The 24,420-nt window shown below is 45.1% G+C and overlaps 1 protein-coding gene across 7 annotated transcripts in view; it reads right to left on the reverse strand.

The window, feature by feature from the left end:
* Positions 1–687: 687 nt before the first annotated feature.
* The window catches only part of Atxn7 (ataxin 7), a 145,426-nt gene continuing 121,693 nt past the window's right edge, over positions 688–24,420 (reverse strand). For 2 of the 7 annotated variants that reach the window (XM_087586011.1, XM_087586009.1), the window contains 8 exons: positions 21,723–21,972; positions 19,810–20,072; positions 19,275–19,357; positions 13,775–14,022; positions 12,335–12,533; positions 11,684–11,805; positions 7,763–8,726; positions 688–4,727 (listed from right to left, as the gene is read on the reverse strand). In XM_087586011.1, coding sequence (XP_087442137.1) covers positions 4,710–4,727; positions 7,763–8,726; positions 11,684–11,805; positions 12,335–12,533; positions 13,775–14,022; positions 19,275–19,357; positions 19,810–20,072; positions 21,723–21,972 — 2,147 coding nt within the window. In that variant the 3' untranslated portion in view covers positions 688–4,709. 7 annotated transcript variants of the gene reach the window in all.

Below are 24,420 nucleotides of genomic sequence, written 5' to 3' on the forward strand. Positions count from 1 at the left end.
AAATAACCTCCCACATTTCGTCATACCTCTATCCTGTTCGCACTCTCTTCAATCTCTGCCAGTGAGATCCCATATGGCTTCTTACCGTCAAGAGAAAGGCAGTAAGTTTAATGGCACAAGGAGATTTCTTGTCACTGGATGGTCTTGCTAGTCCATCAGAGAAGGAAACGGAAAGTTCATGAGGCACTGAGTATATAATTTACCATATACTTAACAGTCCAGTTTGGCTAGTTCCTATAACAAAGGAACTAGCCTTTACTTACTTCCTTTAAGCAACAGCAAAAATTTAGAATGACTTTTATAGATATAATTAATGTATCCTGACTCTAACTGAAATGCATCTGTAAGTATAGAAAGTGGGGAGAATTAAAAAAAAAACAAAGACTGCAAGAGCTTCAGATTTCCAACTTCTAGCAGGGAAAAAACGTGATGAAAGCTTCTGTGCATCACATTCACGAACGATCAGGCTTAGGGTTAGGGTTAGAGCATGGCGTCTGTGCATTCCGATGCCTCCCTTCCTTCACATGCAGGGCCAGGCCAGGGTACAACTCTGTCTTGTTTACATAGGACTGATTATCACCCAAGACACAGCTCTCTCCCCGGGAACGGAACACTAAGGTCTCAGACGTCGGACTGTGGTGGGGAAGGGGAAAGCTGATGGGAAAGGCACTAGACAAGGCAGAAACGTTCGTGCAGCCAACCTTATTTATTGAAAAGTCCTAGTTTTATTGCCCGTTTAGTAACAATGTTTGTTCAACAAACTAATTTCTCATAAAGCAAAACACAACTTTTCTTATAAATAGTATAAATTATTTTATTTACAGAAACTTGTTACAAAACAAATAGACTATATATTTCTTCTCTTTTAAATATCCAAAGTAATTTTCTATCCCTTGACATTTGTTCATTTCTATACAGCAGCCAACACAAAGTCCAGCTGAGATGCTCTTGATTATGGGTACACATGTATCAAACTATTCACACATTTTAACACAGGAGATTGCTTTAATAACCAAGCTCAAAAAAAAAAAAATTCTTTCAAGGCCCTGCATTCACACTGACAGTATGTAGTGCTCATTTAAGTGATCTGAAAAGGTAAAATGTCTTACATTAAGATGTAAAAATGATTACTCTCTTTTAAACAGTGAAACTTTTAACAATCATTTTTCAAAGCCTAACTTTTCCCCAACCCAGGACAGAATGGAGACATTAAGAAATCCCTTGGCAACAGAACTCTTACAGGAAGACAGCTGCCTTTATAAGGTACATATTTTTTTTCAAATTAAACATTTTTCAATGTTCTCCGAGGTACTTCTTGTATTTTTTAATACAAAATATTTTAAATATCCTATCTTAAACTCTGTATTACATGAGTGACAACAGTTTATAACCCTTGGTGGCACTGGGCAGTCCACTGCAGTGAAATTGCTGTGAACCAAAAAGGTCTTAATTTAAAATACCTTATAAAAATTACCAGCCTTGCTGGCTTTTAACTTCTCCCCTTAAACTTTAAGAAATAATATTTAGGTGGAAAAAGCAAACTCCAGAAGTTCAACTCAGCATTCAAGTCTTTAAAGATATCTGTCTGAGCTTAAACCAGGTTCAGGCACTTTCAGTTTTGTTTTGTTTTGTTTCCTCATTAGTTTTAAACCACATCACATACTAATAACACAGGTGTGCTCAGAGCGGCATGCTCTCTCTCTCTCTCTCTCTCTCTCTCTCTCTCTCTCTCTCTCTCTCTCACACACACACACACACACACACACACACACACACACACACACACACACACAAAACTAAACAAAGAAAAGCAGTGTGTCACTTTGCTCCATGTAGTCTATTCGGAAATCAGGCAACTGAGAGATGCCGTGCCCACTTCATCTGCTTGCACCCACCCCGGAGACACTAAAATGGACACAACTCCCACACAGCAGAGGCATCCCGTAACTGTACAGGAGGCAGGTTCTAAACTACTGGCTTGGCAGTGAACCACTTCAAATTATAAAAAGGTATTTATTTTTATTAATTAATAAATAAATACTAGATGATCTCAATTGTACCAAAAACAGGATATCAGAAAAAAAGACCTGTGCAAAAATACATATTTAAATATGTACAATTCATTTTTAACAAAATATGTCTTCTGAAATAGGGCACTTCCATATTTATAATAGACAAGAAATTCCAAAATAAAGATACAAAAGTAGGTTTTTATAATTCTTTGTTCATCATTGCAGCACTTTTATTTCTTTGTAGTTTAAGAAAACTGCAGAAGCTGTCATGAATTCTATTGGAAAGAATATAAAAAAGTATCCTGGTTTTAAATTGATACCAAAGTCTACCTAGAATCAAGCCAAGCACTGCAAATCTGGTTCTGCAAGTTAACCTAATTCAAAAATATTATACTCCCTTATTTTAAATGGTCTTAATTGTTCACCATCATAAAACGTCGTTGTCAGAGAAAATAAAAGTATTTGAACAGTCTAAGCTTTAGTGCACTGTTTAGAACATGTGTTTGTGGCAGGCAGAATCCAAAATGGCTTTTCCTAATCCCGAGGCTCTGTGTGTTTCCTGGAGATATAATGAAGTCTAAGGATCAAGCTATAGCGCTCATTAACCTAAGTACTATCTACTTTACTCTGAATAAACTTCCTACCGTGGCTCCTATTCACATCTTTCGGAACAGCATCTGTCTAGAAACTCAACCACTAAAAGCATCTTAATTTATAACCATCAAGTCCCCGGTTCTGAAAATAAATCTACCCCACACCCCATTGCACTTGTCAGCAAGTAATGACCGTGAGCCAGGGTTCCCTCTGCTCCTTCCGCAGCACTAGGACAGACAATCAGATGGACCTCCTAACTTTACCACACTGGCCCATCTGCGCCTAGAGCTCCTCGAGCATGAGCTTTAAAACATTCACCGACTGATTGCATAATAAGTGAATAAGATTCTGTTTTCCCTTCCTTAAAAAAATTCAACATTTCCATTAATTTATAGTTAAAGTATCTGCATAAAGTCTTTGTGTTCTTACATAATAAGAGTAAATGTAGCAATTCACATTATTAGGCTGGTAACCAAGTATTTACTACTCATTCTCCCCGTTGTTGACTGAAGTTCCCTGAACCTCAAGTTTGTAATCTAAGAACTGTAGGGAAAGAACGCAATGACTGCGCTCTGCCCAGACACTGGCCAGGACAGGACTAGGAGCCTTGGGGGCTGTCCTGTTGGCCATGCTGCTGTACTCTTCCTAAGCCCGAGGACTCAGTCCTCTGAGCAGGAGCTGTTACAGTGGCCCTAGTTCATCCCCAAATTCTCCGGTAGACGTCTTTTCAAGCAATGTTTTAACACATTGAGCATTCTTTGGGAGTGGGGTGCTGAGAAATCGTGAAGAGGGCTTTAAAACTCACTGAAGGAAGATGGCTATTACTGTCACAGAAAGACGGGTGTGCGTGAGCACACAGTATGTACCCTCACGAAGCTGCTTCTCTCCACGGCATGCACACAAGGCTCTCCAACCACCCTTTCTTGGGGGGTCTCCACCTAAGCCCACCTGCATTCAAATAAGCACCTCTAAAGGCTGACAGGAAGCGGTGACGCAGACGCAATGACAGCAGGACTGGAAGCAGAAACTTACACTTAGTTCTCCAAACAACAGTCAAAGTGGAAGTGGGAGTGATGCCTGGGAAATTAAGGACATTATAGTAACTTTTAAAAAGGCAGATCTTAAAAAGCAATGCCGAGTGAGACAATAACCCCAACCTGACACACGGTTCAAAATGAGCAGTGACAAGAGAGGTCAGTCTCTTTGGAAACCCTACAGATTATGCCTCACTTGAAAATTGTTTACCTCCCAATTGTCCAGTGTCCCAATTGGCTTCTCATCACCAAACTAGTTTTCCTTGTCTCTCTCTCCATTTTTTCTTTTCTTCATTCTTCCTCTTTCTTTCTCTCTTTTTATCACACATGCTTTTGTACCATGAAAACTAAGCTTCTGAGATACTTTAACTTAATATCCAGGCATCAGCAGCTTCAAGCCAGTTCTTAAGTCTGAAGAACTTGATAAGCTTCTTATCCCAAATTACTTGAAAAGGGCTGGGCTACTACGTCATAATGCATTAACCAACGTTAGATTTCTATTCCTGAACACTGCTATTAAAAAACTCTAAAGCCAGATATCCTCTAGGAGGTTACTCAGGATGCAACTTGCTCCTCTTTCTTTGGAAGGCCTCCAGTCTCCAGTTAAGGTGCCTACCTCTGGAGACTGACTTACAGATGAGAATGTGTTCAAAAACACTCTGGCAGAGAAAGAGGGAGAGTCTACAGAAACACTCTTGCCAAAACATTCTTTGCCCAGCCAATCTACTTCAAGAGTGGCTCCATGATATGCTCCAAGTAAAAAAAAAAAAAAAACAAAAACAAAACACAAACAAAAACTTCTCACAGATGGGTAGCAAGTAGTCCAGACCACTTTTAACACTGAGAAAGCAATCTGGTGGCTGAACTTGATCCAGTGTCCTTTATGTGTACTCACTGCTACAGACACAACTTCGGAAAATCCTTGTCAAACAGCCAGAGGTTACCCTGAAGGTCCACAGGAGTTTAGAAAAAGAGACTCAAAGGCATCGTGGAGTCCAGAGTGCTGAGCAGAGGTGTAACTTGTCTTCAAAAATGTCTGGATTATTCCTTCCCGTGGTACTGTCAGCTGTCAGGGTCGTGCCTTTGGCTTTCAAAACAGAGGGATGAGGAAATACAGAGTAAGTAAGTAGTAAGTGGCTAGATGCCGTGCCCAATTCTACACAAAGACACCCTATACCTAAGTTCCACTGACCTGCCAGGGTCACGGAGGTCCATCACAGGACCAGCCTGAAGCTTTGTAAGGACGCACTTCAAAAACATGGGCAACAAGAGACCACTATCTGGGATTCCAGCTCTCAAGTTTTCCTTCTAAGTTGAGTGTTTTTGTTTGTTTTGTTTTAAAACTTGTGTCCTTGAAAGCATTCTAGGCTGTTAATTCAGAACAAAACTAGATGTGCTAACACACAGGTGCGGTGTTCTACACCCAAGGCCCTGCGCACAGCACAGGGAGGAAACTCTGGCCTTCCCATGGGGTAAATTAACATCTAGAAGCCAAGAACAAACTTGCAGGTCAGGGAGTGGCTACACATTGCTATGTCTTGGGCTCCATACTTCACTTCTCTACTCAGAGATTAGCCAACCCAAGCAGCAATGCATTAAAAGTGTTCTCTTCTCCACAGAAACAGCAGAGCTGTGATTTCAAATTCTCTAGAAACAGCATTTATTTTGTTTTCTGACAAGGTCTTTCTGTGTAACCGTGGCTGTCCTGAAACTTGCTATGTAGGCCACGCTGGTGCTGAACTCAGAGAACTGCCTGCTTCCGTCTCCAGAATGCTGGGATTTAAGATATGTGTCACCATGCTCAGTTTTGGGAATAGTATTCTTTAAATGGCTTTTAAGTCATGAGTTCTGAGATTTATATGCAGCTGTAAGATTGTTTCCACTGACAGAAAGCTGAAAAATAGTTTGTAAGGTTAACATAGGTCCTCTGTTTGCAAGTCTCAGGGTTCCTAGGATTTGTGAAGTATAACTAAAAACAAAAACTCAACAGAGTAAGTCTTTCTGTAATGTAACCTTGAGTTAGATTGATTTTAAGAATCTAAACTTAAAGACTGTCTAGTCTTCCTAGAAGACATGTCCCCAAGCCCATCATAAAAAGCAGAGGGAACATTGGCAGATCATGACCCAAACTGTCCATCAGCTATGTAGGCAGCAGCTGCCTTTTAAAAGGTAGATAAAGGAGAAAATTCAAATGTGAGCCCAGCTCTGCAATTTCTCTTTAAACTGGTGACAAGGAAGAGCTGCTACCAGCGGGACAATACTCCCTCCCAGACCCTCCGTAAGCACTGTTAGTCCCTGCTGCCTAGAATGACCACCTCCACCTTCACCTCTCCCATCAGTTCCCTGTAGGTGAGAGTGAGGTGTACACAAGTGTAATCGTCTAAATGTACAACATGTTGCAGTGTGTGTAGACACAACCTCTCCTGCAGGGGTCTCAGGCTAACAGGACACTACTCTCAGAGGGAGTTTGGAGGGATGAGTGTATTGTTTCTTGCTGTGTTTGTACTTCTGCTACACAAATCATAACTGTATGAGCAACTACAAAACAAATAAAAGCAAAGTTCGCATCTGCAGTACTCTTACTCAAAAGGCCAAGGGCACACAGCCATTCTGAATGTAATTAGTTATTTCCCCCAATAATTCTGACATTATCGATTCACACAAATATTAGGAAAAGTCAATTACAATAGGAAGTGCCTTCAGTTTCTGAAAAAGCCCTAAGCAGGTAAGTTCTGAGGATGAGGAAAAGGGAAAGTAACATAAAAGAGAGCCTCACTTTTTAAGTCAGGGCTCTGGGGTGCTGCTGCTGCAATTCCTGTTCGTAAGCAAGGAGAGAAGATATCCTGATGAATGAAATAACAAGATGAGAGATGAGCTGAAGTAGGGCAAAAGAAGCTGGAACACAGAACTACACAAGAGACAGTCAGAAGAAGCCAACAGAAGGCCAGGAACAGGTAAGACACAGCACAAGCAAGTCACCACTCCTCTGAACCTACTAATGGGAGACACAATACAGTTCATCTTAAGTATGCACGTGAAACAGGTTTCCAACTTCAGCTGTGCCAACACTAAATCTTGTTTCCTGATGCCCTTGAAAATAGGGTGTGATTTACCAGAAAACCTCAATTGCTCAGGGTAAAAAACACTCTAAGCTTTTTTGTTTTTTTTTTAAAGGTTTTAAGTCATTGCTTACTAGATCAGTTTGATTTCAGTCTGGCTTTCTTCAAGGGAACATTAGAATAGCTATGCAAATTGAAAATGTTCTCTGCTCCCATCTCTAACACCATCAGATACCAATTCTCTGCCTCTGCAGAGGGAGCCCCTCTCATGCTGACTAACCTCTATTCTAACTGACCTCTCATGCTAACTAACTTCTCATGCTGACCCCTCATGCTGACTGACCTCTCATGCTGACTGACCTCTCATGCTGACTGACCTCTCATGCTGACCGAGCGCTCATGCTAACCTCTCATGCTGACTAACCTCTTATGCTGACTGACCTCTCACGCTGACTAACCTCTCATGCTGACTGACCTCTCATGCTGACTGACCTCTCACGCTGACTAACCTCTCATGCCAACTGACCTCTATTCTAACTGACCTCTCATGCTGACTAACCTCTCATTCTAACCTCTCATGCTGACTAACCTCTATTCTAACTGACCTCTCATGCTGACTAACCTCTCATGCTGACTGACCTCTCATGCTGACTGACCTCTCATGCTAACCTCTCATGCTGACTGACCTCTCATGCTGACTGACCTCTCATGCTGACTGACCTCTCATGCTGACTGACCTCTCATGCTGACTGACCTCTCACGCTGACTAACCTCTCATGCTGACTGACCTCTCATGCTGACAAACCTCTCATGCTGACCTCTCAGCTTGGTGCTTCCTCAAGCTTGGATGCTAAGTGCATTTCTGCTTTCTCCAGTGAGGAGCACTGCCAAAAGGCTCAGACATTCTGTGGAGATGCCCTTCACATGGGCATGGATCCTCTTTTGTTAAACATTACCATGAAAGTTAGGCACCCACTACAGGCAAACCGACCAACCAAATCACAGTTTTCACAACTGGCCAAAGTCCCCAAGACACTTGCAGAAATCAGAGTCCACGTCCTACCTGATGGAGGAGGGAATTGTTCATCAGTCCTTGTGGCCCTGGGATGGTGCCTGTGTGCTTCATGTGGACGCTGTTCATGGCTGGCGATCTGGCGACCTTTGTAGGTTTGCTGCCACTGCTGCCAACGGTGCTAGAGCCCGGGGAGCACTTTCTTTTCTTGCCTATGAGTTTGTCTAGAGGAGTGTGTGAGTGAGGGCTGACAGGCAGTTCACTGGACTGATGGACGAATGGGCCAAGAGAGAGAGTGGAGTCGCCACTGTTCACCATTACACTCATCCTCTTGATGGACTCTGCAGGGCTCACACCGGCCGGACCCCGTCCCACTGGCTCGTGCCGGAGGCTCACAGAGTGTGTTTTATTTGTCACACAGTTGAGGCCGATACTGTGGGAAGACGGTGCTGTTGACAGGTATGGAGTCCCAGAGTGAGCCACACAGTTTTTCCTAAAAAAGTCCACGGAATGGGAAGAGGAGGAGGAGGAGGCCGAAGAGGAAGAAGAATGAACTGACAGTGGGGAGCTGTTTTTGCGTTTTTTCCCTAAGCCACCACTGGTACTGCTGCTGGCACTGTGACAGTTAGTGCTGACAGCAGAAGGCTCCTTGGGCCGTACAGACTTGCTAGGTTTCAATTTCTGAGGTTTTCTGGACAGAGGAGAAGAGGGGACTGACGAGAGGCCAGAGGGTGTGGAGGGGGATGAGGATGAAGCAGATACATGTCTGGATTGCATACTGCACACAGGATCCATTGCCCCAGAAACAGCAGGCTGTGCATTTAGAGTGGTTCCGTGAGCTGGTGCCGACTTGCTATTTGGGGAGACGCAGGAGGATGGCAACACAACTGCAGGTGCAGAGACGGTGGCTGCTGCCAAGGAGCTGACCCCACCTTGTGGTGTCGGCACAGAATTCGTCCGGTGAGGAACGCGAGCAGAAACAGGTGATGTGGAACAGGGGACCGGTGGGATTTTCCTGTAAAGAGGAGACATCATGGGTGGTAATGATGGCCACAAATGCTTACCATGACTACAACTGCCATGGACGGTTACAGATGGGCACTAAGAAACCTATTTTCACAAAGGTCAATTTGAACCACAAACTCAATCCTGATGGGGGCCCTGGAAACATTGTGTCCGTATGACTCACACCCCACAACAGCCTCAGACCGCCACTGCTGATCCCTAGCAAGCACTCTTTTTTAGGCACAGGCCACAAGACAGTAACTCTCAACTCATCCTTTCCAGAAGACGTCTGCCCTGATCACCATGCCTCGCTTGTACCTGTCTAAGCCCCTGGTGATAGATTTTGTAGGCCTGGAGATGATGTTGTAACCGGCACCTTATGGACCATTTTATCCATAAGGCCTGGAATCCAGTATTCAAACACTGAAAAGATCCAAGCAAGAATGAGTTACTTGAGCAACAGGCAGATTGTGACTACTGGCCAGAACACTGCACAGGAGGTAAATCCAAAGGGTCTTATAACAAAGTATTTTGCTTGTAATGTCTGAGCAAAGTACTCAGTAGGGGATGAGAAATCTATTTGGACAGTCAAATACAGGAGATCTCCTTTTATTTTAGCTCTGAGTTTTAAAAACTGTGACAGCATAAAAGACAAGGAAATCTAGTAAGCCTGATATTGGCATTAACGCTCAGGGTTAATTAACGTTCAAAGAAAATGAAACAATGGTCTGAAGGCTGTGCCAAGACCATCCTGCCTGAGCCTGGATGAGGTGGCATAGGTCACCACTCCACTGGGGGTCGGTCTGAAATGGCCTGAAATGCTGGCATGTAACTTCATTCTACTTTAAAACGCACACTGCACTTCCGCTTTGCCACTTGGCCATAAGCATTTATGAATCTTAAGCCACAGTCACACTTATAATTCAGGAAATTTCAGGAGAGGACACAGACATCAGTCGGTTTTCAGATCTCTCTAAAAGACTGCAATGTGGGCCGTGGATCCCACACTGAGAAGCCTGGCTGTATGCTTGTGAGACACACAAGTACTGCTTGACAGGTCTGTTAACAATGTGAATTCCTAGGTCTCAGCCAGACTCCACAGAATCAGTCTCTGAACAAGGTACCCAGGCTCACTGCTAAGTTGCTCACTGGATGCAGTACCACACTATGGCCACTAGGTGGCCCGTGAAACTCAAGAGTAGATTGCTTACTGGGTGCAGTAACTGACTATGACCACTAGGTGGCTTTGTGATGCTGGGGTTTAAAATCCGGGCTGTCTGAAATTCTGAGGAAGTCTTCCTCTACAGGCAGCATCTGAACCTCCTGAAATGATATAACTGCCTTTTCTTTTTAGAGGCTTTAAAAAATTAACATACCTACCTACCTCAACACTGCTGTATCTGCCCACCACTGAGACACACATGTCCCCACTGCTGCACTGACTTTTTAAAAGCAGAGGTCATGGAGTTAGAGATGAGTGTAAGTCAGTTGGCAGAACATACATAAAGCTGTGGGTTTGATCCACAGCACCACATAAAACCAGCCATTGTACGCCTGTAATCCCAGCACCCAAAAGGTGGATACTGGGAGGGCATAAATCCAAGGTCATTTGTGGAATGACAAGCCACTAGGAACCAAATCTGGCTGTGGCCTGCTTCCCAGAGCAGGAAGGAGGAGCACTGTTCCCCTGCGTGAAGGAAGAGGCAGGAGGAAGAAAGCAGAGTGGCAAAGTCATGCTGCGCCGAGTCCTACAAGCTAACGGCACACACAAATCCAGGTCCTGTCCACAGGCGTGGAAATAGACTCTTTGATTAGAGACTAAGGCCCCAACCATTTATATCTGACTACCAGGAAACCAAGCCATGAAAGCAAATGGCCTTACTATCATCCATTCAAAAGGTGCTAACCAATGGTGGGCCTTGGATGGACAATGGATGACTTGAGTGTCCCCTGTAATAAGATATCTCACTGAACACAAGCTTTCCCAAAATATTCTTTTAAAAGACATCCCTGAGTCAAAGAGCTTTAGAAATGCTCTTTGGTATACAAAAATACCTCCTGCTTTGACAGTTGCAAAATAATCTTTGAAAAGTGTCGCATAAAAATAAGCTTACTTGAAATGATGAATTCAAGTTTTTGTAGCCATCCATCCCTTCTTTTTCTTACAATACTTTTAGTAAACACTAGGATACATAACAAGATGCTCAAACGTGGGGTGATCTAACTGAGTGACACGAGTGCTTAGCCAGTATGCCCAAGACCCTGCATCATGCACCAGAACCCCAATCTCCAAGGTATAAACGTGCAAGTCCCCAGATGACTGCTGCTGCAGCCAAGAGTGCCGGTGCTCTCTGTCTTCTGGGTTTTGTCACACACTCACACTCTCTGTCTTGCTCTTTCTCAAACGAGTCGTCACCTTTTCTGACACACACTGGGTTCTCCTCCTGAAACTCAGTATTGCTCACACCCTAGTGACAGCTCTTCCAGACCCATTCATCTCAGAAAAGCTTTCTCTGAATCAAACAGCCTGTTTCCCCATCTCAGCTGTTTGGAAACAAACTGAACCTGGTGGCTCTACCGCTAACCTGCCACGTGACTGTATCAGTCTCATTAACTAAAAATTAACAAGGAAAAAAGAGTGATTATAGTCCCGGAGCAAAGACTGGAGTAAGAAGCCGGTACCTCTTCTTTCCCAGGCTTTTGTCTCCCTACAAGCCTGACTATATGATGGGGCCCTTACATGTGGAGTCCTTCCAATGGGTGCTCCCGTGCCCAGAACAAGGCGGGGCTGTGGAGCGAGCAGAGGAGTGCGTTACAGAGCAGGGCCTTCCTTTCTACTTTAGCCAGTGGCCATCTCCCATGCAGATAAGCATGCCATAGTCTTACAAACACAACGTGAGGTCATCAAGAAAATACATGATTGGAGCAGGTCAGCTCACCCCATGCCACCCAACGAAAGACACTTACTTCCATAGCTGTGCGTTCAGATGCTTCTCCACCATGAGGTTGAGGGCACAGCGAAGCCGGTTCCACCTGGAGTCAAACACGTAATAACCTCTTCCGATCTGCCGGCTCCCAAATGTGCAAAACTGAAAGAGAGCACAGCGTGCGAGAGTCACCTCAGCGTGCGAGTGTCACCTCTGCCGCCAGAGAGAGCACAGTGTACGAGTGTCACCTCTGCCGCCAGAGGGAGCACAGCGTGCGAGTGTCACCTCTGCCGCCAGAGGGAGCACAGCGTGCGAGTGTCACCTCTGCCGCCAGAGGGAGCACAGCGTGCGAGTGTCACCTCTGCCGCCAGAGGGAGCACAGCGTGCGAGTGTCACCTCTGCTGCCATCACCAAGGGCCAGGCTCTTTCAGGCTTGAGAAAGGAAGAAAATGCCAGAGAAAGGTCAGGGCTGAAATGCCTCAAGTGCCAGAAGCCATGAACCACGGCCACAGCAATGCCTGCGACAGTTGGGGGAGAGAAGAAACGTATGCGAGACCCAGAATAGATTCACAGCACCCAAAGGTGCTGCCCACCCACACAGCCACAGCACGGTCTCTGTGCCTTCCAGTGCCCTGTCCGAGCTTCACTGGGGAGGCCACAGCATGTGGGTACTCAGGGACGCACAGCTCACCGATGCTGGCTGAGGGTGACGACCTGAATAGTGACAGTCCAGTTTCTCAACAGGCTCTTCTCTGTCATCGCCTTCACCCTCCTCACTGGATAAGCGAGAAGCTGGCTCAGTGGCAGGCAAGGGTGGGTGTGGAGACTCACGGCCTGGAGGAGGGTCGACAGGGGTACTCCCTCCTTGCTGAGCAGGGCAGCCTGGGGGCCTGAAGGAGTAAACAGCACAGCACAGCTCAGAACAGACAGCCCATGCCTCAGCAGCTTTAAGTCACACATCTAAAAGCACAGGGGATGGAGGAGACAGGGTCCGTCCAGCAGCCTGAGGCCAGCATGCTGGCTGACTCAGGTGACGGTGGGCACATGTGTGCATTCTCATACACACGTGTACACAGCTCTTGACCTCACTATTCTAAGGTGAATGCCTGCCATTCAAAACCAAGGCAGCTCAGAACCTTTCTTCCCTCCCAGTCGTTTCAGTCTCCCCAAAACAGGAGCACACGTAGAACTCATGAGAATTCTTTCATTGACTGCTCTGCATATCCCCCCAAAATGTCCCGAGTACCTGACTTGTACAGTGGTAAGTAGACTGACTGACAGAGTACTCTAGTCTAACCTCAGGGACAGGAGGACAAAGAATGAGGCAGCACTTCTGCACCCACGGTCAGTCTGAGCATCATTCCTTCCTGCATCTGGGATGACTAGTGGTTTCCAAGTAAACCTGACCTTCCAGATGACAAGTCTCAGTGAGAAGGTGCCAAAGGACGCACGCACTACAGAATCCTGCTCTGAGACCTGACCGTATTCCAGTCACCCCTGTTCCCAAACGGGTCCAAAGTCCTTCACTTCAACTTGGTTAAACAAGCATAAGAACAGATATATTCTCTCGTCACTGCCTCTTGAGTTGTGTGCACAGTAAATTCTTGTTAAAGCACTCTGACACACTGCTTTTCTGTGGTGCTAAAATGCCTACTTTATGCTCAAGACAAAGTCCCAAATGAGTGAATGAAAACCCATGTTGATAAGCAGATACTATTAAAACTAAATGCTTGTCTACAACCTTTCTCATTATTGCAAACAGTCAAAAACAGAAGAAATAAATGGCCAAAGCCATCTGAAACTTTCCTACTAGAAACACAAAAGAAAGACCCAGTCTGAGCTCTGCTTAACAGAGTTAAGAAAAATCTGGTATGGAACCACCACAGGACAGGCAGTTCTAGCTTTACACTAGTGTTTATGCCTGTAACCATAAGCCCTGGTCAAAACTGAAGACTTGACAATTTTTATAGTAAAACCCAATTTAAAAAAACATCAGCTCCATTGGGACAGTGGTGCAGACCACACTCTTGACAGTACAGCTGCCGGGCAGTGGACGGCAGGTGGAGGGATGCTTGCCTACTTGTACAGCCGTTCCCTAAAGGCAAGGAACAGGGTTGGAGGCTTGGCTTACCTTGGAAGACTAGGGGTGTGAGGTTTCGGTTTACTTGCTAAGGAAGGCTTTGACTCTGCAGGAAGGTGTGGCTCCGGCAGAGTCCTAGGAGGGGTAGGATGCGGGTCCCTGAGTGGGTGTGGTAGTTGCTGACAGTCGGGATGGCGAATCAGCTCCTTCTCCCTGGTTCTGTTTTTGTGCTCGGCTAATAACACATCAAATCGTTTTCTTCTGCCCTGAACAGCTCTCCGCTGGGTTAAGGAATGTGTCTACAAAGACAGACACACACAAACAAAATCAACAAACAGAAACCAAGCAGTTTCAATAATAAGTTTAACATGCTGTATATCCCCAAACTTCTCCCCATAAAAGAAGCAACCTAGAGCTTTGCAAAGATGAGATGTGTCCAACTTTACTAAACGAAAATCTTGTCTCTTCAGCGAAGCTGGACTCACACATTCTAGTTGTAGGACTGGGTAAAGAAATGAGTTTCAAGCAGAACAAAGGGCAGGTGCTCATTTCTATGCAACTAAACCAAGTTATTCATTCAGGCTCTTACGAATTTCATCAAAAAATTATGATTATTAATTTAAAACACTATTGGTAAAGTATTCTTTTAGTAACTGAGGACAAAAATTAAACATAACTGCTTTTCTTTAACAAAATAAAGAGAGAAGCCAGCTCTTAGTAATTGTAGAGACAGTCTGGGGAAGCCAAGAAAGACTTGAGGAAAAGAACTCAAGGCAGAAAGAAAAAGAACCATTGACAAGAGGAGACAGAAATGCAGTGAATACCAGGAACATGTTAAGTCTGTCCCGTCAGTCTCTGAACTAGGGAATGGGCAGGCAGACAATATGATAATTCTGCTGTAAGACAATTCCATCACATCTTACAAGAAAACATCTATATACCAAATGTATTTGATAATCGCTGATGTTTTTAAATATTAATTTTACGTTCAATCATGTCTGTATGTGTGTCTATATATGGGCATGTGCATGTGAATGCAATACCTTGGAATCAGAAAGTTTGGAATTAGGTTTCAGGAAAGCTGGAAGCCACCCAAGGCAGATAGATTCTGGGAGTACACTTCAGCCTTCTGGAAGGGCAGTGCTAGCCCAGGAGCTAGCCCAGGAGCCTCCTATCAGGAGACAGAGGTGAATCTCCAAGAGTGACCAGAGTTAAGTCAACCTCGCCCATTATCGAGTCCAACCACTGTAAAAATCATCCTCCAGGGTCACGCTCCTGTCCTCAGCCTCCTGCCAACACTGCTGCCATCTGGGTTTATACAGAAGCAGACAGATGGCAACCCTCAGAAGCAGGTGATTCCATTAACTAAAGAGTCTCATCCATCGCCTTCCTGAATACAGTGAATTAGTCTGAACATTCCCATCTGCCTTTAGGTTTCAGGACTCCAAGCCTGGTATAGCTCCTGTGTGTGTATTCAGGACTCCTTGCACCTCTTAAATGTAGTGACATAAGGCTCTACACAGCAATGGAAGCATCACATTCAAGGTGCACACAGGGGAGCTCTACCTGCAACGCTCATAGGAGCTCAGGTGACTGACTGTAGACCAAGTCTGCCCAAGACCTAGCCTGGCACACACGAAGTTACTTCCTACTTTCTCTCAATGTCTGGAAATATATTTATAACAAAGCAACTTAAATGAAAATGAAGAACTTTATCCTGTTCATTTCTGTGCCAGGTCCTAGAAGAATGTTTACCAGTTAGTAAAGCTTCAACGAAAGAGCATATAAAAGACCTTTCCTGCAGAGCTGGTTCAGACATTAAAGAGCACTGGCTGCTCTTCCAGGACTCTGGCTGCACTGCCAACACCCAGAGTAGCTTACACCCATCTCAAACTCCAGTCCCATGGGATCTGACACCTTCTTATAGACACCATGGGTGGTGTACACACATAAATCCAAACAAAACACCCATACACATAAAGAATTTTTAAAGACATGTAAAAAGAATGGCCTACCAATACATGTACAAAGAATAAATGTGCGAATACCGGTAATATCTGTCTCCTTGGGGTGATGTACAGATGTCTCCTAATATTTGGACATCTCTTGTTGCTTAGCATAGTAAAGCCAAATGCAGGAGTAGGTGATACTGTAGCAGCCCTGTCTATAAAGTAAGTAGGATTTCCATGGAGCTTGGAAGCATACTCCAGATACCTCTCACCCATGCAATCACAACTCTGCTGAGGCTGCTTCAGACACAAAAAAAAGATGACTGTGTACGCTGGCTGCGAGCAGTCTCCTATGCTCTACGGCCCCTGCTTGCTGCCCTCTGCTTTCTGAGTACGTGCACTACCTGCCTTCCCCTCTTTCTGCTCAGCTTCCTGGGCATCTTATTTCCTCTGACCCCCACTGCCCACATAAATCAGAATCCATGTTTCTGTGGCTATGAGGCCTGCCAACCTTCATACTATAGGCCAGTACAATGCGTAAACCATCAGTAGTAATATGTTACACAGTGGTAATTATACTTAGGAAAAACTAAACCTTTGTTTTCTGTATCAGACTGTAAGGTCCACAAGGCTAGGAAACATGCGCTGATTATATCCTGTGGGACTTCAAATAAGGCTTGTGCTCACAGCTGTATGCAACAGAAAAGTAACCAGGTAAACAGAAGGACAAAAGCCAACAGTCACCAACTCCCCTGCACAGAGTTCCACTAGCCTGGCATCAACTTATGGGCATGCATGGAGGGAGGGTCGTCAGACATGTTGTGACCCACGTAACTCACAGTACTGGGTCAAAGAGAAAGCAAAGGAAACGAGAACACGCAGAACAGTGGAAGCCAGTACAGGCCCCTGTCACGGTCTAGGCCTGTGGAGGTTAGAGTATGCCTAGCCAAGGGAGTGGCACTATTTGGAGGTGTGGCCTTGTTGGAATGGGTGTACCTTGTTGGAGGAGGTGTGCCACTGTGGGCTTGGGCTTTAAGACCCTTATCCTGGCTACCTGGAAGCCAGTCTTCTAGTAGCCTTCAGATGAAGATGCAGAACTCTCAGCTCCTCCTGCACCATGCCTGCCTGGACGCTGCCATGCTCCTGCCTTGATGACAATGGACTAAACCTCTGAACCTGTAAGCCAGACCCAATTAAATGTGGTCCTTAAAAGAGTTGCCTTGATCATGATATCTGGTCACAGCAGTAAAACCCTAACTAAGACAAGGCCTAATTGGAGGTTGCATTTCCTACTAGTCTCATGCTGAACTGACACTGACACAATGAGTGTGACAATAAGTGTAGCACCATGCTAACAATAGCAGTGACTTCCTTAACACAGAATAACACACTCTCTGGAAAAGATGGTAGGCATCTATACAAAAGCAGGTCACCTAGCAAGGAAGGCACAGAGAGAACAGAATGAAATTCCCTGCAGATTCTGTACGCGAAAACCTGGTAGTTATGAAAAGAAATGAAATTGAGGCCTTGCAGGGATTTTAGCACTCCCAAGTCCATCAAGGTGATGTTTACCAAGACATGGAAATGAGCTAACAGCCCATTGACAGATGAGTGGACAAAGGAAATGTGGGACATGTTTGTAGTGGGCATATTTATTCCTCAGCCTTTCAACAAAATGAAATACTCAACTTCTGCCAGCGCAAGCTGAAACAAACTAGTCACAGAAACAGGCTTATATGAGTCCCTGACATGTGGAATACAAAACCTTCCAACTCACAGAACCCATGAGTAGAATAGGAGTCATTCTGATCATGGGGACAGCAGGGAAGAAACATTATCTATGAGCAGACACAGAACTTCAGTATAGCAGATGCGTTAAGTCCCAGCAGACGTGTGCTGAACAGTTAATACTGTATTCTCCACTTGGAAATACTAGGAAAAGGTGATCTAACCACAAGGCAAACATAAAAGAAAGGAAGAATTCTGCTCTACCATTTGCTTCATGGCTCATTTTACAGCAAATCTTAGTTAAACAAATAAGGAGCATTGTTTCTGGGCAGCCCGGGTCACAACAGCCATGTAAGCAGGAGGGCAGACATGAGGTGAGGTAACTCCATGCTGTGGAGTGTACATGAGCAGCACTGTCACTGCCCTGCTTCATCACAGCTCAGACCGCCTTCAAACACCAACACAACATACAACTATATCACTAAAATTGTACTCCATCAAAGACAAGAACGGTCACTTCTGAGGTATGACCTTCTCTCTGAGAGATCCGAGGGCGGACTTGGACTCAGGTCAAAGGTATCCACCAACCTAAGAGAGAATGCCAGTATCACAATATCCATGCTATACTTTCCTAAGGAGAAAACAGCTTATGATTGTTTTTTGAAAATTTAGACATTTAAAGGTTTAAAATTCCCAAGCACATCTGAAGTCTGTCGTGATGGGAATGGCAGCTGCATGTCACCAATCCAAATACTCACGAGGACATCTTGAGCCCAGCAACCCCAGAGCAACCTGAGCAGGAGGGAAGACCTCATTTTAAAGTCCCCTGATGCAAAAAGCCACTCACAAATATTGAAACTGAAATCTAAGTTAAGATAAAGTCGCATTGGCCAGTCAGATAGCTTTGATGGAGAAGGGCACTTGGTCTGATGACCAGAGTCTGATACTCAGAAGCCAAATGGTGGCAATGTGGTGGTTTGAATAGGTTTGGCCCCACAGACTCAGGTGCTTGCTTGGCCCATGAGAAGTGCACCCCCAACCAGGTGTGGCCTTGTTGGAGGAAGTGCATCACTATGGGGGTGGGCTTTTAGGTCCTATGCTGAGGCTTCTCTTGGCTGCCTGTGGAAGATACTTTTCTCCTGGCTGCCTTTGAATCAAGATGTAGAACTCTCAGCTCTGTCTCTAGCACCATGTCTGCCTGGACAGTGCCGTGCTTCCTGCCATGATAACAGACTGAGCCTCTGAAACTGTAACCCAGCCCTAATTAAATGTTTCCTTTATAAAAGTTGCCTCGGCACGGTGTCTCTTCACAGCAATGAAGCCCTAAGAAAGTGGCCAACTGAGGGGTTGGGGATTTAGCTCAGTGGTAGAGCGCTTGCCTAGGAAGCACAAGGCCCTGGGTTCGGTCCCCAGCTCCAGAAAAAAAAAGAACCAAAAAAAAAAAAAAAAAAAGAAAGTGGCCAACTTCTATGTTATCCTCTGACCACACATGAGCTAAACACACATAGAAAAGAAGGGCAAAGAAAAACAAGCAAAAAACATTAAGGTCACCTAAAAACAATGGTGGAAAACTATCTGACCCCTGCAAGATGTCCTTCAACCTCAATGTATATGCTGTGATATTCATACACAAAGGCATGCACAACAAAATAAATTAATTAAAAATAAAAACAAAGCTCTCCCACAGGTACAAGTTATGCTAATTCATATCATGTTTTGTCAAACAGGTTTTTTTTTCCCCATTACAAACAGGTTATTTAATTTACACAACGCAGAGGAGCCAGCAAGCACCGGCTCCACAGGGGTCAGGCAAATGTGTGGATAGCATGGTACTGCCGACAACCCTGTCACTTCTGTCTTCAGAAGGCACCTACCTTGCAAGTCAAAGACCTGGTGCAGGGCTTCTTGGTGTCCAGATCAATGACCCCACAGTGGATGTCAGGATCAAACTCTCTTTCTGTCAGAAGCACACAAACATTACTGCAGTAGGTGGACTGAACACTGCCATCATTTTTTTAGATAAGAGGAATCTCAAGATAGACAAACTACAGCTGTAATAAGATGTGCCGTATTACTAATGGGTATACTGCAGAGGAAGTGAGTGCTGCAGTAAACATCAGCCCAGCTGGTGAGAACTACTACCAGAGGCCTGGAACAACGTTTGCTTATTTACTTTGCATAAGAGTTATCTATATTCAGAAAAATCAGAAGGAACACATACATTTCCATACAGCAAGTGAATGTGTACACATATAAGCAAGTGTGCTCTTTAAAACCATGAGTAAAGACAGGTCCACCATGAAGGAACCCCTTCCCCACTCAGGTCGACCAGCTTTAAGGTCTTTCATTTACAATCTGCACACCCAACCTTCTAGCCATAGAAACTTTAAGAGAGAACTGTGCTATTACCTGATAATCTCTTATTTAAAAACTTCCTGTTATTAGAACTGTCTTCAGGTTTCTTTTCCAGAGTGGGCATTGCAGGAAGCCCTTTGCCATTCAGAGTCTGTCCAGGTGAAGGCAAGGTTGGCTTTGGTATGGAGGGACAGCTAAGGCCAGGCTTGACTGCAGAGCTCACAGGAGCGGGACAGGCTGGCCCTACTGTGGACCTCAGTAGTGCGCCGTCCATCTTCGGGTGCATCTTTTCCACCTTCACAGAGGGTGTCATGCTGCTGCAGGAAGTCAGAGTACAATAAATGAGAGGCCTGTTACTCCAGAGCGATGGGAGCAGAGACTCAGTCTACCTGAGTATGCACAGGCTCTGGGAAGGCTTCGACATTTTGTTTGAACCACTAAGAAAAGCTAGTAGAGTTCACAGCCAGCCAAGTTTGTAAGCCCTTTGGACAAAAAGCCCAGGGTATGAAACTGACCTCTTTTATCCTTTTGTAAACCTCACCCCCATGGACCTTTGAGAATTCAGACCCCATAGTCAATGCAGTTTCTATAAGAAGCAAAGCATGAAGAGTTCTACAAGGACCAAGATAATGCCACAGAGGTCCAGGAGAATCCCTCACAAGAGTCATTACAACAATGAAAGAAACTATTAAATGAAACATGAGAGTCTGAGGCACGGAAGCCTTCTGAGAACTTAAATGAAGACACCTAACACAACACTGGATGTCCCCTGAAGCCGCTCTCTGCTGCCAACGAGGAAGACTTGAATCAGCACATCGTGTGTTACCATTTCGGCTCTCCGATCCTTCAACACAGGCTCCTATGACAGCAGCTTAGGACGGAGGCAACTGGCAAGCGGCTGGTGAGCAGGAAGACCTGTGCCACTAACAGAGCAACGTTCCTCATGCTCTTGCTCTTACTGTTATTTTACCTGGTAAGAGTGAGGTCAGCAAGACCATAATGCTTCACTTGGTCCCTGCTGAGCCTTCGCTCCACAATGGATGCTTGGATAAGTCTGCAAACCCTAGTGCAGTCTGCACTCCAACAGCTGTTAAGCTGCCAAGTGACTTAAACGCTGCCCTGTCCTTTCTCTGGCTTCCAGACAGCCATAGAAGAGAAAGCCAAGTTTCCTGTGCTCGTTCTCCATGAGCAGAGCCTGGGGGCTGAGCAACCAGGTCAGACCGTGGTAAAGAGCTGATCCTGGAACAGCCTGACAACACAGACCCTGCAAACTCCTCTGGCTTCACCCAGTGCGCAAGCTCCCTGAGTAACAGCAGGTACTGAGCGGCTCTCTCCATAACCAAGGTCATGAGACACTGGGGGTAAAACGTGTGACGTACCCTTCCCCAAAATGGGGACACTTCTGCCATCAGGCTGCGAGACAGTGTCACAGAGACACTTCAACCAGAGTGACCTCCAGAGAGCCCCTAGCTGCAGATCCACTTTAAAAGCTTGTCAAAAAAACCTTGGAAATGAGACTCCTTCCAGCCTTCCCTCCTCACTGCTGTGCCTTAAACTCCAGAAGAATTAGTGCCTCACTTCCACCATGAAGACAATGGGAGTAGGATTTGAACTTAGACTTCTATGACTTAAAGACACCACATATGCTTCCCTTACCCATGTGAAGAAAAAGAGAACAATGCATATTCACAGAGATGTTATGGTCAGTACATGACATCACAGACAAATACAGCTCATTTTAAATAAATCACACAGGAAAGAATCGATAAATATTACTAGCCTTGTTAATACTGTGATAACTTGAAGAGCTTCCAACAGGAGGTAGGGAAACGAAAAGAGCTAACAGTGTCCTTGAACCCCCCAAGTGAGCTCTCCAGTGACTCACAGGCACTCTTGGATGCTCCACACAGGGCTGACTCATCCTAGCAGCTAAGGTAAGCCTTACGACCCCGAGTGGCCATACTTACACTCTTCCATGGGGGACTTTAGTCTGCTGCATGGGATGCATGGGCTTCATGTTCGCCCTGAGCTGAAGTTTCTCTTTGGGCAATCTGAGTAACTTGGAGCTTGAGGATGCGCACAGGACCCCTCCACCAGGAGGCCGGCTGCTACCACCGGCACCACCGGCTTTGCTTTTGGACAGAGATGGGAAGAGCGAAAATACTGAAGTGCGAGGAACAGCCAAGGGAGGCTTGCTAGATGAGCTATGTCTTCTCTCTGAAACAGAAAACAAAGACAAAAAGAACATGCTGCAGGCAGTCCTCAAATGGAAAGCCCAGACAGTTCCCTGAAACCGACCAACATGCTGCTGCTAAAATAGTCCTTAAGTAAAGCATGCTCTAGATCAGCGGGTTTGTTTGTTTGTTTCCTTTTTTTGGGGGGGGGGGGTGGCTTGCTTGCTTTGTTTTGTTTGTTGACACACAGTTTCTCTGTGTGGCCTTGGCTGCCCTAGAACTTGCTCTCCAGCTAAGGCTGGCCTCAAACTCGCACAGATCCCCTGCCTCTGTCTCCTAAGTACTGGGACTAAAGGTGTGTGCCACTGTGGGCCTTCTTAGGTAGGCCCAGAAGACGACTCAGTTATCTACCAACTGGTCCTTCTGTTTCCAGTGTATATCAACGTAAGGAGGTTACCATGTAAACCCACTCGGAGATTAAACAAGCATTAAACATGAGCAAAACGTCTGTCACCCTGGATGGAACAATTCACCCAGAGGAAATGATCTACTCATCTGCAGTTCTGCTGGCTGGCACTGCCTGGTGTGCCTTCCTTCTTTCTCGCACAATAACTCTCTGATTTTCAGAATAGAAAACTATAAGAAACAGACCACTGGCCAAGCTGTGACACCAAACAAGAACATTTCTCGGACCTTCTTAGCATTCCCTAAGAACGTCCTAAGCTTTTCAGGTCAGTCATTTCAAACCACTCCCACCTTTTAAAAAAATAATCTCAGTTGACCACAGATGTAAAGCGTAACTGCTTTACATCACCACAAAGCCAAAGGCTCAGAACAGAAACACCACCGAAGGACAGACCTGTTTCTCCTGCTTCCTCTTCTGAAACAGGCGGTAATGTATGACTACGTAGACTACAGAGGTGTAACTGAGAACATTTTAACCTCTGAGCCTGAGGTCCGAGAGCAGACGCAGACCACTGTAAACCAAGAGCTGCTGAAAACACCATGTCAGAGGCCGGGCAGTCGTCTGATGATGTTGTCTGAGGACCTTATGGTGGTAGGTTAATAGTAGCCCTGAACTCAGAATTTAGAAATCACACATTGTTTTAATTTAAGGCTTTATGAGATTTGCAAACCATCATTATCACAATATGGAAAGCCATATGGACACTTAAACATTGTTTTAGAATCAATAACTAGAAGCACCACTGAAAGCTAATTTACAAATCTTCTCATTGCTGAGGAAGTCTTAGTGAATCCTGGACCTTACTCCAAAAGGGCCAGGTTCTGTGGTCTGTCACGTACTTCACGGGCACGTTCATGCTACAAATGGTTAAGGACAAAAAAATCCAAACTCTCCCAATCAACACCATGGAGGTTATGACCAAGTTAAAAGCCAGAGCCCCAAGCCCCATGGCAAGAAACTGTATGCAAGGAACTTGCCCTGAAGTATTTCAGTTTACTATTTCTATTGAGTACCTTGACTGTTTTGTTCTAAGCTTAGTTTTCCTATCTAGGAATGGGGGTGCTTGGTCCCCACACTCAGGAGACTGAGGATGTTTGAAAGCCAGTCTATGCGAAAGACTAGAACAGTCCTAATTGCACAATGCCCCACCCCACCACCACAAGCAGTCAAAAAGACGACAGACATGTGCACGCATGCACACACGTAGGTTAAAAATAAAAAAATCCAGTTATAGCATGTTTGAGGTTCTGACCTCAGTTCCTAGCACTGTAAAACTATTTGATTAATTTTTAAAAAGTGAAAACAGACAAGTCAAAATTTAGCTTGGCCCTTTTGATATTCTAAAACGAACACATGCCAAGTGTTTCCGCACTTTTCAGTAACAACTGGTGAAAAGGAAAATTATACGAATTTAAGTTTTAAAAATATAAAATTAAAAGAGTAAGTCCCAAAAGCCACAAACTCAGGAGTAGCAGGCCATAAAGATAAAGAAAAGGAATGCAAGAGAACTACTTTGCTTATCACCCGGTGTAACTGCCCCTGTGATGTTTATTTAAGCCCCTACTTGTGCTTTCCAGCCATTGCGTCCTACAGAGAGCACTCCAAGAAACCGGCGGCCCAAGCCTAACCAGAGGTGTTTCAAATACTGATGCTTCATCAATTTTGACAAACTTTTAAAAATAATGAGGACCTAAGACCCTACCCTTCTCCTGATTTAGTAGCTCTGTTCCAGGAACCAGGGGGCCATAAAACCTTCTGGCGTCCCCTTATCTCCTGGAGCCATAAAACAATCCTGTAACTTGTGGTGCCTTCCCCTTTGACATCCCCCATCCCCTGGGCTCACAGCCTCTGCCTTTAAATGCTCTTTCTCCCAGCCTCTCGGGGGTCGACACCTCTGTCTCCTGCGTGGTGGGATATGTGTTGGCCCGGAGATCTCTGTTATAGGTCTCCGTAATAAACTTCACCTTTGCTTATTACATCCAAAATGGTCTCTCTGTGTCTGGGGTCCTCGATTTCCCAAGACTT

This window comes from Rattus norvegicus, chromosome 15 (genome assembly GCF_021556685.1).
Source record: "Rattus norvegicus strain SHRSP/BbbUtx chromosome 15, alternate assembly SHRSP_T2T, whole genome shotgun sequence".
Classification (NCBI taxonomy): domain Eukaryota; kingdom Metazoa; phylum Chordata; class Mammalia; order Rodentia; family Muridae; genus Rattus; species Rattus norvegicus.